General features: G+C 40.3%; 1 protein-coding gene across 29 annotated transcripts in view; it reads left to right on the forward strand.

Moving 5' to 3' along the window:
• Rims1 (regulating synaptic membrane exocytosis 1) overlaps positions 1-17,433 on the forward strand; it is a 505,606-nt gene that overhangs the window by 270,738 nt on the left and 217,435 nt on the right. For all 29 annotated transcript variants that reach the window (XR_011369887.1, XM_070012125.1, XM_070012126.1 and 26 more), the window contains one exon: positions 2,399-3,207. Coding sequence is in view for 28 of the 29 variants with exons in the window: in XM_070012125.1 (XP_069868226.1) it covers positions 2,399-3,207 (809 nt within the window). In the remaining variant the exon portion in view is untranslated. The remainder of the gene's footprint in view (positions 1-2,398; positions 3,208-17,433) is intronic.

Consider the following 17,433-nt stretch of genomic DNA (forward strand, 5'->3'; position numbering starts at 1 on the left):
ATTGAGCCATAGCTACTCTTTCAGTTTTTGGATGGTAGAGAAAAGAGTCTCATGGACTTTTCCTGTCTGACATGGCTTAGAACTCTCACCATCAGATCTTAGCCTCCTGAGAAGATAGAATTAAGCCGGTACTCTACCTCCTGAGCCATACCTCTACCTCCTGCTTTTGTTTTGTAATTGGAGATGAGACATGGATTTTTCTGCCTGGGCTGGCTTTGAACTGTGATTCTAAGATCTCAGTCTCTTAAGCAGCTACGTTTATAGGTGTGATCCACTGGCACTTGGCTTCTGATGATTTCCTGATCAGAGTTTGTACATTGATCAGGAACTAGTGGAAACCAAACCATTAACAGGAGAGATGAAAAAAAGCATAATTAGTGCTGTAAAGAAACATAGAGACTGATGAGCAGCTTCCATTTGTGTAATATTACTCCCTTTCATAAAGCATCTTCAGAGATGGTGTTTTTCTTTAACACTATCATGACCTTTGCAAGGTAAGCAAGTATTATTTATCAAGCATTTCAAGAGAAGTAAGTTGTTTGATCCAATATAAATCTCTGTAAGAGCAATAGTGGCTTTCTGAGCTACAATAATGTTTGTGTGCAACAATATACAATGTTCATATAGTGACCCTTGGTCTTTGTGACAGCCACCACAGTTTTATTAGAGCTGTATTTAATAATGCTCAATGTCTCATCCTGTTAAACCACTTGCAGAGTAAAACCTTCATTTCAAGTTCCCCTTTAGATCCACATCTCTTTCATTTCAAAGATCAGGAAGATCTAAATGTTTCAAGCAATACTGACCATGCTTTTGTTTTGTTTTCCTGGCCCATTAATATATCCTTTGTCTCTACTACTATAGTATCTGCCTCTCTTCCCATCCATCCAACACTGTATCTTAGCAACTGTATCTCGCTAGCTCACAACAGAAATTACCCTCACTCAGTGTTGTCTGTGTTGTTTTCTCAACTTTTATTCATGACATTCTCTTTGGGAACATACAATTATGATATTACCTCTCAAAAGCCATCTCTTAGGACCTCAGTACTCCCAACACGAGCCTGAGCTTGCCCCCATTTCAACAGTACAGTAGAACATGTAAGCCCACAATGCTTGGCCAAAACTTCTGGAAAAACTGATGAAACTTCCCCCAATCAGGTGCATTGCAGTGTAGAGCAGAGACTAAAAGGTTCCACGGCATGACATGTTTATACCATTCAAAGACTTCGGATCCATTTCCTTTATTTTTTTCTTGACCTGTGTCTTCAACAGCTTAGGGAGAAAGAAGAAATATAAGTTTTCTTCTTTCAGACCCTATTCTCAAATGATTGGGAGTGAAGGAAGAAGGATGAATAACATCTTCAAAAATGGCAGAATTTGGAAGCTTCGAGTGTGGCTCAGTGGTAGAGCACTTGTCTAGAATACAAGAGGCTCTGGGTTTGATGTTCAGCAGTGAAACGAAAGTAAAATATTTCTATTAACTTTATCCAAGGAAGTTAAATCAGAAGCTATAGTTAGCTAATGTCTCCTAGAAAACTGAAAACATGTTCGGGTACACGTAATCAAGTAAGAATTTATTCCACTATTAATGAAATACTATTACATTTGATTCCTGAAGTGTACACTTGTATATACATTCCCTAAAAGTTAAAAGAAAAAATTGCCAATTATATATTGTATTTATAGACAATATTGTATATATGTAGACAATATATTGTTTCTACATATAGAAAATATATACATATATAATCAATAGTCATATAAAGTATATATCTGGTTTTAACTGATACAGGTTACCTTTGATCATTACTGTTGTCTATATTATTTTACATATATTTTGTTCTTGAATTACAAACAGAAAGAGGCATTTCCAATCCATCTACTTGATTGATTTCTTAATTATTTTATTGATCTGATATTTAAACGTGTAAACAACATTTTAAGTCCTTAATACAAAGTGGGAACATATTTCAAAATAGCTAACGGGTTATACAAGGTATGTGGCCTTTTGCCTCTTATTCATTCATTCATTCATTCACTCATTCCCTGCATTGGGGCTTGAACTCAGGACCTCACATTCTCTCTTGGCTTTTTTTTTTTTTGGCTAAAGGTTGGTGCTTCCTAATTTAAGCCACTGTTCCATTTCCTGCTTTTTGCTGGTTAACCGGAAGTAAGATTCTCAGGGACTTTTCTGCACAGGCTGGCTTCAAACTTTCACCCCCAGATCTCAGCCTCTCCAGTAGCTTTCCACGCTGAGCCAGCAGCCCCTTGGCCATCGCAGTGTTTAATTAGCCCTCACATTGCAACTCATTGTCTGCAGTGATTTAAACGTGGGGTGGGCAGGTGACCTTTTCAATTGACAAACCGCTCTCCCTGTGGTTCCTTGCCGGTCGCAGGAAGAAGGCCCCGGGGGCGTCAGAGCAGAATGGCAAAGCGGCCCCGAAGGCCGATCGGAAGCGCGGGCCGAAGACGGCCGCGCAGCCCGGAGAAGGGGCTGCGGAAGACCGGGAGCGGAAAGAAAGGCGGGAAAGCCGCAGGCTGGAGAAGGGGCGATCCCAGGACTACCCCGACGTGCGGGACGAGCGAGAGGCGGGCCCGGCGGCGGCGGCGGAGAAGCAGCGGAAGGAGGAGGAGTACCAGACCAGGTACCGCAGCGACCCGAACCTGGCGCGGTACCCGGTGAAGCCTCCGCCCGAGGAGCAGCAGATGCGCATGCACGCCCGGGTGTCCCGCGCCCGGCACGAGCGGCGCCACAGCGACGTGGCGCTCCCGCACACCGAGGCCGGGCCCGCGGCGCCCGAGAGCCAGGCCGGCCCGCGCGCCCCGGGCCCAGACTCGCCGCGCGCCCGCGCGCCCGAGAGGACCGCGGAGCCCCGGGCTCCCCGGCTCGGGCCGGGCCCCGCGGACACCCCCGAGCCCCCCGCCCCGGAGCCCCTCAGGAAGCAGAGCCGCCTGGACCCCGGCTCGGCCGTGCTCATCCGCAAAGCCAAGCGGGAGAAGGTGGAGACCATGCTGCGGAACGACTCGCTGAGCTCCGACCAGTCCGAGTCCGTGCGCCCCTCGCCGCCCAAGCCGCACCGGTCCCGCAGGGGTGGCAAGAAGCGGCAGATGTCGGTGAGCAGCTCGGAGGAGGAGGGTGTGTCCACGCCCGAGTACACGAGCTGCGAGGACGTGGAGCTGGAGAGCGAGAGCGTGAGCGAGAAAGGTGAGGGCCGCCTCGCGGGCAGCCGGCCCAGGGACCCGCGCCAGGGTGACCCTGCGCGCCGCGGGGCTCCTGTGAGGGCGCGCGCGCGCGCGCTCGGGCGACCTGTAATCCTCGCTGGTCCGGAGACCCGAGGTCCGGAGGATCAAGTGTGGAAGCCAGGTGGAGCAGGAAAACCCACTTTTTAAAATAACCGGCCAAAAGCAAGGCTGGAGGCGTGGCTCAAGTGGTCGAGCACCCGCGGAGGGAGCAAATAAGCACGATCGTGCCAGGGTGAATGCTTCCTGTGTGTCAAGGTTATGCGCCCTGTGTACTGGGCTTCGGGGTTTAGGTGTGCTGGAGTTAAACGTGTGTGAGGGTCAAGGTGAAAGGCCAATCTTGGAAGGGTTGCAGATAGGATGCAGGCATTGGCAGATTTGATCTTTATTTGCTTATTCGTCGGAATTTTTAAACAGAGCCATGAGCTCGGTATTTAGGAGAGTTTCTTGTTGGTTCCCCTGATTCTGAGAAATTTAATATATACTCTTAGTCTTGTAAAGAGTTTTTAAGTTGATTTAGTTTTGTGGGAAAATTCTAGAAAGCAGCAGCTGTACCTACATGGGTTTTGTTTTTCACTCTAATCCTCCTGCCCCCCAATTCACTTGAGCATATTCCTAGCACAAAGGTAGTATTTTTCGAATTTCCTTATCTTCTAATTTGTGAATTCACTTCATACAATTCTTTCATGTGAAGTATTTAATGTGTTTTGAGAGTAACTTTGAGTTAGGACGTTCACCTTCCAAAAATCTTTTTGCATGAGATGAGATAGCTATTTTTCTATCTAAATTTGCACTGTACAATATAATAGCCACATATAACTGTTTAAAAATTAAATAACTTAAAATTAATTTTCCGTAAAACTCAGTGCTTCAGTCAAAATGGCAACATTTCAAGGTTTCAAGAGGGATCAGCATCAAAAGTCCCATCAGATAATGAGGGTCTGAAAAAAAACTTTAATCTCATATTAAAATTCTCCTTCTCTTCCTCTTACTCCTCCTCCTCTTCTTCTTCCCTCCTTCACCCACCCCCAAAATCCTGGGGCTTGAACTCAGGGCCGCGGCACCATCCCTGACAGTTTTTGCTCAAAGCTAGCACTCTACCACTTGTGCCACAGCTCCACTTTCAGCTCTTTGGTGACAAATTGGAGATAAGAGATAAGTCTCATCTCCAGCCAGCTCATGCTGGCTTTGAACCACAATCCTCAGATCTCAACCTCCTGTATAGCTAGGATTACAGACACCAGCCACTAACCCTGGCTAAATTTTGTGCTTATTTTAAAGCACATTCTAATTTTACTGTTCATCATTCAGGTTTAAAGAGAGCAAAGTCCTAATAACTTTGATGGTGGTACGCATCTTTCCTCTCAGAGTTCTGTTGGGAGAAATGAACAATGAAATGTGATATTGTACCAAATACCTACCAGTGGCTCACACTTGTAGTCCTAACTACTCAACATGCTGAGATCTGAGGCTCAGGGTTTGAAGCCAGCCCAGACAGGAAAGTTTATGAAACTCTTATCTCCAATTAACTACCAAAAAGCCAAAAATGGAGCTGTGGTGCTAGTGGTAGAGTGCCAGCCTTAAGTGTAAAAAAAAATGCTGGCATTAGAGAGAAAGAAAGAAAAACAAAGAAAGGAAGAGAGAAAGAAAGAGAAGGAGAGAGGGGGAGGGAGTATCTGAAGGGCTAAGGGCTGGAGTTCAATCCCTAACAGTGCCAAAAGATATGATAAAATAGAATTTAATAAGTGATTCTAAAGGACATTTAGAGTATGGATGCTTTGTTCAGCTGGGTGATAGTGGCTCATTCTATGATCTTATTTACTCAGAACTCTGGGACCCGAAGAGTTACAATGTGAAGCCGTCCAGGCAGAAAGTTTTGCAAGACACCATTTCCTAAACAAAGTAAATCTAGAAAAAAAAAACAAAAAGGCCAGACTGAAGGTGTGGTTTATATGGTGGATTGCCACACACAAACAGCAACCTAAGTTAGAGCCCTAGTCTGAGCCTGTCTCCCCCCCTCCTCCAAAATGTATTTCTCCATGATATTTAATATAGCATAATATTTTGCTTTGTGTTCAGCAATCTAACACAAAAGGCAACCAGTCAAAATGACATCTTGAAAACAACATAGCCTGTTTAGTAAAATCATTTACATGTAGCTTATACATGCAGGGTGATTAACAGTGAGGTCTATTTACTGAGATTATGTAAAATTTGAGGTCAGATACCACATGTTTTTTGTTGTTCTCTTATGTTTTTGTTTTGTTGGCTTGTTTGTGCTGGTCCTAGGGCTTGGCTTATGAGTAGTGCTGGACCAATTGAGTCACAGCTCCAATTCCAGCTTTTTACTAAAAACCACTAGGTTCATCGGAGATAGGAGTCCCACAGACTTCTTTGCTATGGGCTAGCTTCGAACCTCAGATTTTGGCCTCCTGAGTAGCAAGGATTACAAGTGTGCCACTGATACTCAGCAACACATTTTTAAGTTAAATGTTCATATTTCATATGAGCCTAACTACTCAGGAGCTTGGTAGCTGAAGATGAAGACTTGAAGCCAGTCTGGACAGACAAATCCATTAGACCCTTATTCAATTAACGGGCAAAAAGCTGGAAGTGGAGGTGTGCCTCAAGTGCTAAGAGTACCAACCTTGACCATGAGAACCAAACAAAGGCATGAAGCTCAGAACAAGTTCAGAACTAGCACACACACTAAATGATCGTATTGCTATTTTCAAGTAGAGAATAACACACATCTGTCTCTTAGTTTATGATTATTAATATAGTTTTCTATGCTCAGAAGTAAAACAAAATGACAAATGAAATCTGGCTCATGAGATAGCTGATCAATTTATGTGAAATACAAAATATAATCCATTGGGAGGTGCTATAAAAAAGATTTGAATGAGGAACTCTATAGCTAAAGGAAGAAAGCAACATGCTGAGATGAGGGGAGAAAAAACGGTGAAAGTTCTAGGAAGAAAAAAATAGAAACCTTGGCTGCTTTGTTCAGAGAAGTTAAGATACTCGTGTTTATGAAGAACTTGTGGTAAAAATCGTAATCCATTAAGATTCTGAAGAAGAACCTGACGTTGCATAGAAAGATTTCCTTCCTTCTTGACTTTCTTCTTGCTGTCTTTAAGTCAGCCAAAATATACAACATATATTAATAATTGTAATGCTACTTTGGAGAGAGAGACAGAGAAAGAGAGAGACAGAGAAAGAGAGAGAGAGAGAGAGAGAGAGAGAGAGAGAGAGAGAGAGAGAGAGAGAGAGAGAATGTTCAAGACTAAATCCAGGGTTTTGTGCATGGTAAGTGTAACCCCCTCTTTCACTATATTTGATGTCAGTATAACATGTGGAGGAGATGGGGACAAACAAGTCGTTTAAGGATTCAGGTGGACCTGTTGCAACAATGAGAAGTACAAAATGTCATGTCAAAACCAGCTTTACAATGTCGGTGTGTGGGGGGGGAGGGGGGTATAATTGGGTGGGGGGAGGGGGGAGGCGGGGAAGGGAGGTGAAGGGTAAACAAAGGAGGAGGCTGCAATGCTTGGTAAGAAATGTATGCATTATCCTGCCCATGTAATTGTAGCCCCTCTGTACAGTATGTTCTCAAATAAAATAAAATAAAATTAAAAAAAAAAAAAAGAATGTACTCTACACTTAGCTGCAACCCAGCCCCAAGTACTTCCTAATGGAGTCATAAGTCAACCTTTATATCAGGCACAGCCAAGTTGATTTGTAACAGTAGCTGCTAGATAATGCTTAGTAGTCCTTTTTAGGAGTGTGTGGTATTTGGATTAGAGAGAAATGACATCTATAGTGGTATCAAAAAGTGAACAGTTGAAAAAGACTGAGGGTTCTGATTAGGAGTAACAGGTGTGCATTTTTTCTCTTTAAGACAAGACAGCATTGAAGGAGCAGGTATAGGTTGTGAGTAGTGTGAACAGTTGGCTATCATGTTTGGACACTTGACAGTGTGTTCATTGGGGAATCCGGAATAAAAATTGGGAATCTTGGCAAAAATTGAGTACTAAATTACTTAAATGGAACTCATGAATACAATTCTTTACTCCTTAAACTAAAAGTGTTGGGCATATCTATTTTGAACTCCATTAGTACAATGCTTGATGTTCATGGTATTTAAAATTCTGATCAGATGATATTTATTTCACTTTCAATGCATTTATATCCTTTTAATCCTAAGAGTTTTTTTATATCCTTATGAGCATTTGGATACAAATATTTGGCCCACCACTTATTTATTAATTTGTTTCACAAATATATCTAAGCTATATATATATCACAATAAAATTCCTTAGTATAATTAATTTATACTAATAAAAATATCTATAAAGAGTGACTTCATTTCAAATACATTGTTCTATGTCCTGGAGGTAAAATAATTAAGTATACATATATTATCTATTATTCTATCATCTATCTATATATAATCATATATAAACACATATACATGCAAGAGAGAAAAGGAGTTTGAGCATCATGAAATAAAAATGCCTCAACTGGTGATTAACAGAACTTTGAGAACTTTATGGGGAGACAAGTTGCCCCGTGATAAAACCAAGTTCTTTGATAAGATGTTGGCTACATATATTAAAAAATTATAGCTTTAAAAATAATTAAACCTAGCCAGGCTTACAACTGGTGGCTTATGCCTATAATCCTACCTACTCAGGAAGCTGAAATCTAAGGGTTGTGGTTCAAAGCCAGCTCTGAAAGGGATCCTCATGAGAATCTTATCTTCAATTAACCAACAAAGAGCCAGACGTGGAGTTATGAGTGCCAGCCTCAATCAGAAATTAAGGGAGAGTGCCAAGGCTCTGAGTTCAAGCCTCAGTACTGGCACAAATAATAACAACAACAATAACAATAACACAGTCTTTAAAACTGTTTTCCTTTTTCCCTAATGGCTGACAAATCTGAACATTTGTTTTCCTATATTTGTTTATCCTATAAGCTCCCTCAAAATACTAATAAAAATAAAGGGAAAAGAAGATGAATATGAGTAGGTGTGATGTTTATAGAAAGGGGAGAGAAAGATAGAAAGGGGAGAGTAGCTTGCTTTAGATAGGAGCCTTTGCCAAGTAGGCAAGAGAGTGTGGTGGTGGAGGAGAAAGTCATCTGTCAAGACGTGTCTCTTAGGGGTCAGCCCAAGGCATGGCATTCCAGGAGGCTGGACATGCTCACGGGAACTTCAGATGCCTACTCAATCAATATTTGTCAATAGAAAAAACTACAGCTCACTTTTCTGTACTTTCTTATCATCCATTCTCCTCTTTACTCTGGTACACACAGTGAGGTACCAGTATTTAAATCCTAGGTAAATTATCAAGAAAAAATTCAATGGAAAACTTGATATGCTACAGTTAATACTTCTCCACTTTGGAAACCTCACATTTACCAATAACATTGTACACTGCACTTTATTTTGCCTAGAGTAAAGGACACTAGCTAAAAATTCTGCCTGCATTCACAAATGTTTCAAGATAGACCTAACATTCATTAGAGCTTTCTGGCTAAAAATATAATGTATATGTAAACCCCTATGCTATATACATCTAGTACCCACTCTGAGTGTGTGTGTGTGTGTGTGTGTGTGTGTGTGTGTGTGTGTGTGTGTGTGTCTGTGTGTACACATGTGCGTGCATGTGCTGGTATTGGAACTTAAATTTAGAGCCTTGGTGCTGTCTCTCTGCTTCTTTGCTCAAGGCTTGCGCTCTATCGCTTGAGCCACAGATTCACCTCCAGCTTTTTCGTGGTTAATTGGAGATAGGAGTCTCATGGACTTTCCTGCCCAAGATGGCTTTAAATTGCAATCTTCAGATCTCAGCCTTAGAGTAGCTAGGATTACATGTGGAAGCCTTCAACACTCAGCCTCAGTCTTAAGTATGAACAAACACCAAGAACTTTGAGATATGAAGAACACACTACAGAAGACAGTGACATTGAGTCTAGATAGAAGTAAGAGATAGTTGAAGAATTGCAGTGCTTTATACTAAACAGAACAAAGTGTTGCACATCTCAGTCAAGTTCAGTACATCTACATTGTCTAATTCTTAACCCCAGCACAGTTTTGCTGTCCAGACACAAAGATGTTCTGTTGAAAATATTTTTGAGACATTAGAAACCAAGTCCAAATGTTGTAAAACAAGTTCAACATAAAGAGAAAGTTCTGGATACAAAGCCCTCTGCATTGATGTATTTACACAGAGATATTTGGATGGAATAGACTGTGCACTGGACTCCCGATTTCAAGAAGGCCTCAGAGTGGCTAGGCAGTTAATCGAGACGGGAAGTAGTGTAATAAGATCTGAAACATTATAAGAGAAGCTAATGGAAGGCTTATGAACGCCTTTGGGTCCAGAAAGAGACTATAAGGAACTCAACTATAAGGAAGCTTATAAAACCCAGGGGATGCTCAGAAGATGTAAGTACAGAGGTCATAACTTGAAACATATGGACTTCAAATCATTAAAGGGAACAGAAAAAAAACTTTAAACTTTTGGAACTTAAAAAGTAAACTAGGTCATGAGCAGGTATGGTGTTGCACACCTGTAATTCCAGCTATTTAAGTGGTCAAGATAGAAGATTATTGTTCAAGATGAGCCCAGGCAAAAATTAGCATGATCTTATCTAAAGAACAATCTGTGCATGGAGGCATACATTTATAACCCTGGCTTGTTGAGAAACATAGGCAGAATGAGTGAGGTCTGAGGTCAGTCAGGCAAAAGTTTGGGACCCTTGATGAAAAAGCTAAAAGCAAAAGGCTTGAGGAAGCCATGATTTCAATCTGAAGTAGTGCTACCAAAACAAAACAAAACAAAAACCCCCAAACAAACAACAACCCTAACAAAATAAAAGCAAACTAGGTCATGTACAAAAAATAATGTAAATGCCTTTACAAGCCCTTACATTGTTACCAGTAATGAATTCTAGACTATAAATGATCAATAGTTTCAATGTTCTGAGCCAAGTAACAATAAATTTAAAGTTCTGTATTCATTGAAACTATCAATCAGTTCTAGGTTCTTAGAAAAGCCTACTGTTTATTCTCTTTCTGAAAAAAATTACTAAGGATATATGCACTCAGAAAACAAAACAGTAATTGTCAAGAAATTGGGGAATATAAAAATAGTGAAATAGTGCAAATATATAGAAATAGTGCAACTAACCAAGAAATTGGGGAATATAAAAATAGTGAAATAGTGCAAATATATAGAAATAGTGCAACTAACCAAGGAATCTGATGCAAACAAAACAAAACAAAACAAAATCACAGATGACAGTATATACAGGAAGCAATCTGCCCATACTGAAACTAGAAATCATTTCCAGGAGATTCCAAACAATATCTTTATTGGTAAGAATGTCATCAATTCCAAGAAATACCTAATGACTAATCAGTTATGTGACACCATTGACTTGGGAAGAAAATTGTGTCTTTGAACAATAGAAAGGCACAACTCAAAAGTAAAAAGCAAAATTTAACCTTTAAAGAAGTTAGTCTCCAAATCTAAACAAGCAAAAATTGTTTTCTTTCCGATTCTAGCTGATTTATATCTAATGGCATCATAATTAAATAACAGATAACTGCTTATCAACTTAAGAACTGTTTTTTTTACACAACTAATGTAACTGATGTGTCCATGTCAAAATTAAAGCTAAAACTGACAGAGAAATGAAACAAAGAGCTTTGGAGAGGAGCCAGGAGTGGGATAGGCAAGCATTGGATTTTCCCATTCTCATAGAAGATATTCAAAGGTTTAAAATCCTAGTCAATGTCCAGTGGCTCACATCTGTAATTATAGCTTTTCAGGAGGTGAGGTCTGAGAATGACAGTTCAAAGCAAGCCTGGCCAGGAAAGTCATGAGACTCTTCTCTCCATTAACCACAAAAAGCTGGAAATGGAGTCTGTGGCTCAAGTGGTAGAGAACCAGCCTTGAGCAGGGAAAGCTACAGGACTGTGCCTAGACCCCAAGTTCAAGCTCCAGTACCAATGTGCATGTGTGTTCACAACACATACACACACACTCATACATGCATAATCCTATTCATATTTTAGGGTAAGAAATATATAAATATAGGATAATATAAAGAAAAGCACTATGGTATTTAACTCAGCATTAGAGCATATTTTTACCATGTTCAAGGCCCTGGTTTCAATACCCAACACATATACACACACAAACCAAATCTGTTTTAGGCTCATCTCTCTTTAATTTCTTATATATTAATCTTTCATTGAGTTCATGATTATATGACTGGCACCTATCTGGATTTGTGAATATACTGATTAGAGCATGGTGGCCTTAAGTAGCTCTTTCAAAGAGCCTATCTCATTCCTTTTGTGATTTTCTCTTTATTCACTTCTGCATGGCCCTTCCATACAAGCTGATGAGTACAGTATTTGAGACTTCTACCTCTTCTACCTTTTGACAGTCATCAAAAAGAAAGGACAAATGCTTTTCATCATTGAGGGAAGGAAAAAAAAATTATTTTTTTGGGTCCTTTCGTGGGGCCTGAACTCTGGGCTTGGGCGCTGTCCCTCAGCTATTCAGCTCAAGGCTAATGCTCTACCACTTGAGCCACAGCACTACTTCTGGCTTTTTTCTTTTTGCTTATGTGTGCTGAGGAATCGAACCCAGGGCCTCAGAGGCATGCAAGCAAGCGCTCTACCACTGAGCCATCTTCCCAGCCCTGAAAAAAAAATTTTTTATCCTCCCTCCCAACTACTTCAAAAGGGACTCTTGATTTCAGATGTTTGATACTTTGATTTAATATCGCAGTTGATAGATAGATCATAGACACTTTAATTGATTACTTTTGATTAAGAATACGTTTCTTCTTACAATGGATATGAAATGGACATTAGTTCTTTTTTTGTGCATGCCATCCTTGGACTTGAACTCAGGGCCAGGGCCTTGAACTTGAACTCAGGGCCAGGGCGCTGTCCCTGAAGGGTGTTTTGTTTTGTTTTTACGCTAGCTAGCTTTCTACCACTTGAGACACAGCTCCACTTCTGGATTTTTGGTAGTTTATTGGAGATAAGAGTCTCACAGACCTTTCTACCTGGGCTGTCTTCAGTTCTTACCCTCCTGAGTACCTGGGATCACCAGCACGAGCCATCAGTGACATTAGTTCTTTTAATCATCTAAGCAATTTAAATCTCAGAAAGAAATAGATACAGAGAGACTGAGAGTCTCTGAGTCAACATGCTGATTACTAAATCCTGGTTGCTAAATCCTAATCTCTAATAATATACATAAAGCAAAATTTGGAAATCAGTTTGGTGAAATGTTGGATTTTCAGTTTCTGTTTAATATATAAATAACCCCCAAACCTTCCTGATTCTAAAGTAAGAGTTATAAATAAAAGGAAGTTCTATAAAAGGAAAAGAAATTAAGTCTGTAAATCTTGCATGATTATATTCAGTAATATTTCTTTCCAAATTAGCCTATAACTAGAAATATTAGTCATTTAGTTGCATCTGAAAAAAAATCCCTGTTCTTGAATTTGTTGAAACTAAATTAACATCTGGGCTTCCTCTTTACAAGTAATTATTATACCAATTTTACATGGAATTTATGCTTTGTTTTAATATAGAACAGTTTTAAACATGATTAACTGAAGGTCATTTTGAGGAGAAGTATTTATGCTTCAGTCCATTCAGAAAAAAAGATGAGATATTTAAGATTTCATTGCTACCTACTTTTTCTTGGTAAGTTTTGTTCAGGATTCCATTAAAATGCAGACTCATACTGCAGTGTTTTTGACCCATTTTACCCAGTGAATGAAAAGGTTGTCCTTACTTTAGGTTCAATTTAACAAAGTAACAGTTCTCAGATCTTGGAGAGACTTCAGAGGCAAACAGGAATCCTTCTTTTAAACGGGAGAAAAAACATCATGGGTTTTAAGATCGTCTTGATTCTCTGCCCTTGAAGCCCTTTTTATTCATAGTTGGAAAATCTTGAGTTTCATTGAGAGCACCAGCCAAATCCTGTAAGAAATAGAGTTTATAAAGTCAGTTCTACTATGTGGATAGAACTGGACCCAGCCTTAACAAGTAGCTTCTGAATTTTGAGGTTTATGTGCCTGATTCTGGTTATGAAATCTCAGTTCTTAGACCCTTGTGAAGCAGTCTGTCTCTACTCCTTCTATCTAAGTACCTTTAGAATGATAACTTAGCTTGCCCTCAGTAATCTCCATCCAAATTAGACCTCAAAGTCTAGTGCACCATCATTGTGAGCCAGTTCTCATTCTTACCACTGCTGTGCATTGAACATTTCCTATAGTCACCTTCTTTACAAATCTTGTTATGAGTTGAACTTTTTGATGTTGGGTCTTTGTTACACCTGTTCCATCCTTAAAGGAAATTTACTTTCAGCAGATTTTTTTGAGGCTGGTGTGCACCAAATGAGATAATTAGTTTTCTAGGGTTGCCACAAACTGGCTGGCTTAAACAAAGGGACTTATTTTCTCATAGTTCTGGAAGCTAGAAGGTGTGGATCCAAGTGTTTAGAGGTTTGCGCCTCTTGATGCCCATGAGAATCTTCTGCTCCAGGCCTCTGTCCCTGGCCTTTCTTCCCATGTCTGCACATGACCTTTCCTGGGTCCCTGTCTGTGCCCAAAGGAAATATGGAGAAAAGCTCTCATTAATGACCTCATTTTAATTACCACTTTAAAGACTCTGTTTCCAAATACAGTTAAATTATGAGATAATGGAGTTAGGACATTGGTAAATGAGTTTGTAGAGAGATCCAGTTCAATGCATAATAATATTCATGGAAGAAACAGACTAATGCCTGCATATATGCATATACATATACATCACTTCTTCTGTAGTTCTCTTGAAAGATTCATTGCATTTGTAGCATTATTTTATTTTTGTGCATGTTAGAAACTGATAATAACATTAAATGGAGGAAACATTTGCATTCTATATTTGCATTCTATTCTGTACTTACTAAAGAGACAGTTATTGGTTCCAGTTGTACAACACAGAAATGAATCTGAGCTCTTGTTTGTGTATTTCAGCCCTTCCAAATTGATGCTCACATTGTTGAGTTTGATGTACTGTCCTGACTTCAAGTCTCCTAGGAGCTTCAGCATAGGGTCCAAGAGCTCCAAGTCTTGAAGGAACCAATCCACGAATATATGCAATGGCAGCCACGTTTGCCAAAATTCTACCCAAACAGATTTTTAGGAGAATCTTGATAGCCAATGACAAGAAAATGTTTTCATTGTTTAACCAGTGATGCTGAAAAACATTTTGGTTTCTCTTCTCCCAGAATAGCTTTGAGAGCTTTTTTATTGGTTGAGATGGGGATGTTTCTCTTCCTGCTAGAGGACTTACTGCTTCTGGTCGTCAGCTCAGGTCCAGGAGCTGCACTGTCTGCTCCCACGTGGTCTGTACAGCCTCCTCTTCCACATGATCTGTGCATACTCTAGTGGATGATAGTAAAAGAAAGGCAGTCTAGAGTGTGTTGTTTTGATTCTTGTTCCTTCTTTTCCAGTTTGTTTTTTCCCCCTGCCAGAGGTGGGGCTTGAACTCAGAGCCTGGGCATTAATCCTGAGCTTTTAATTACTCATACCTAGTGCTCTACTACTTAAAGCTACAAATCCATTTCCAGCTTTTTTGTGTGTTTGTGCTTAATTGGAGATAGAAGTCTCATGGACTTCCCTGTTCAACTGTGATACTCAGATCTCAGCCTCCTGAGTAGTTAAGATTATAGGCATGAGCCATGAGTGCCCAGCTTTTAGATTTTTGTTTTTTGTTTGTCTTTTTTTGTTTTGTTTTGTTTTTCCTACAGTCTTTTATTTCTGGAATACTTCTAATACCTGTTCATTTAGTATTCTGGGTAAGAAGTCCAGTTTTTTTAAATTTTATTTTATTTTGTTGTAAAAGTGCTGTACAGAGGGGTTACAGTAACATAAGTAAGGCAATGAGTGCTTTTCTTGTCTGACATTGTTACCCACTCCTTCATTTTTCTCCCACTCTCTTGTCCCCCTAACCAACGACTCCCCCTCCACCACAAGTTGTAGAGTTCATTTCCAACATATCTTGTGAATATCACTGTTGCATTGGATCACGCTTTGTTCTTGTTTTACCATTTTGTTATTCCCCTTCCCTAAATCAGATAAGCATATACACAAGACACAGGGTATCAGAATCAAAAACAGTGACTACCAGGGATAAACCAGGGAAAAATAAATAAAGTAAAAAGAACTTGAAGCCAGGAGCTGGTGGCTCACACCTGTAATCCTAGCTACTCAAGAGGCTGAGATCTTAGGATCATGGTTCAAAGACAGCCCTGGCAGGAAAGTCCATGAAACTCTTATCTCCAATAAATCACCAGAAAACAGGAAGTGGCGCTGTGGCTCAAGTGGTAAAGAGCTGAGGCATAACACCCAGGCCCAGAGTTCAAGCCCCACGACCAACCGACCAAAACAAAAAAGAAAGAACATTGATGACAACAATGTCAGTGACACAAAAAGACCTCATGTTTATGTATTTTGGAGTTCATTTTGATTAGCATCATTTTATATGGTCATATGTAGATAGCTAGAAGTCCATTTTTTTAATACCACTTCAATTATCACCTGTTGCAACATCTTTTCCGCTTTAGCACATTCTTTAGCTCCTCTGTGCAGCTAGCCTCCTCTGAACCTAGCCACACAGTTCCAGCCTCCAAGATCCAGCCAGGTGCTGCAGGCTGTGGTCAAACAAGCCAGATAGCATAGGAATGTGATCGCTCAGAGCTGGAGATCAGAGCTCACCATGTTTGTGCAGTGCTGTCCCAGCAATCTGGCTGGAGTTGTGGACTCAGAGCACTTCTGCTTCAGTCCTTCTGACCTCTGGCTTAGCTAGAGGGGTATATTTATCAATTGTCTTTAAAAAACACTCTCCTTCAAAGGCCTTAAATTCTGGAGATCAAAAGACAGCACTAGCACCAGGCATTACAGAGATAAAGCCACATTCCTCTTTGAATTTCTAAGATTCTATTATATACAGAGGCTCTGTGTTTGCTTAGTTCAGGTTTCCTATTTACTATTCATTATTTGCCTTTGCCTTCTTTCAAACCATTTGTTATTTATTTAAAAAAATCTTTAAATAGTTGTACAAAAGTGTTTCAATTCAATGTGCAAGTGTATGAGTACACTGCGTCTTCTTTTTTTTTTTTTTTTTTTTTTGGTTGGTCGTGGGGCTTGAACTCTGGGCCTGGGCGCTTGTCCCTCAGCTCTTCAGCTCAAGGCGAGCGCTCTACCACTTAAGCTACAGCGCCACTTCCGGTTTTCTGGTGGTTTATTGGAGATAGGAGTCTCACGGTCTTTCTTGCCCGGGCTGGCTTTGAACCGCGATCCTCAGATCTCAGCCTCCTGAGTAGCTAGGATTACAGGCGTGAGCCACCAGCGCCCGGCTTACACTGCGTCTTCTTGATCAGTGTAACCCCTTCCATCATTTTCTAATAGATTTTCTAATATAATAGATAATTTGTTTTTGCTCCTTCTTATTTCTTTTAGCACTTAAGGTATTGCACAATTTTTCCCCTTAATGCAAACCTTTACTTTCAGATATACTTAAAATTAGGTAAGGTTTTATCAGAAACATGTACTTCTTCTACCATGAAGGAGAGAGTATATACTTTTACTCAGCTCAGCAAGATCCCTTCTCCTTTCACTCTGGTGCCAGCCATTAGGTAAGCTGAGAAAGGTGATATAAAGGTGATATGTCAGGTACCAGTAGCTCATGCCTGTAATCCTAGCTACTCAAGAGGCTGAGATGTGAGAATTGGGCAGAGAAGTCCATGACATGTTTATCTCAAATTAACCATCAAAAAGTTGGAAGTGGAATGAGTGGAAAAAATAAGACACAGCACCCAGGCACTGAGTTCAAGTCCCAGAACAAGCACAAAGCCAAAACAATAGCAATAACAAAAATCCAGGAGTTACTGAGGTAGAAACAATCAGATATGGGATTCTTTTTTTTTTGAAAGCTGCTTCCCAGAGTTCCCTGTCTGCCTCAAGTATGGCCTGGGATACAGGACCAGACAATGTTATTCCATTACTATGGTACTGCAAAGGCCCAATTCCTAAAGATGTGACTTACCGTGAGCTTATCCATCTGGTGCTAACTCAAAGCCTTTGGTCTTGCTACAAAAGGAGCTGGGTG

Source organism: Dipodomys merriami, unplaced genomic scaffold, assembly GCF_024711535.1.
Source record: "Dipodomys merriami isolate MVZ:Mamm:240054 unplaced genomic scaffold, mDipMer1.0.p SCAF_89, whole genome shotgun sequence".
In the NCBI taxonomy this organism is placed as follows: Eukaryota; Metazoa; Chordata; class Mammalia; order Rodentia; family Heteromyidae; genus Dipodomys; species Dipodomys merriami.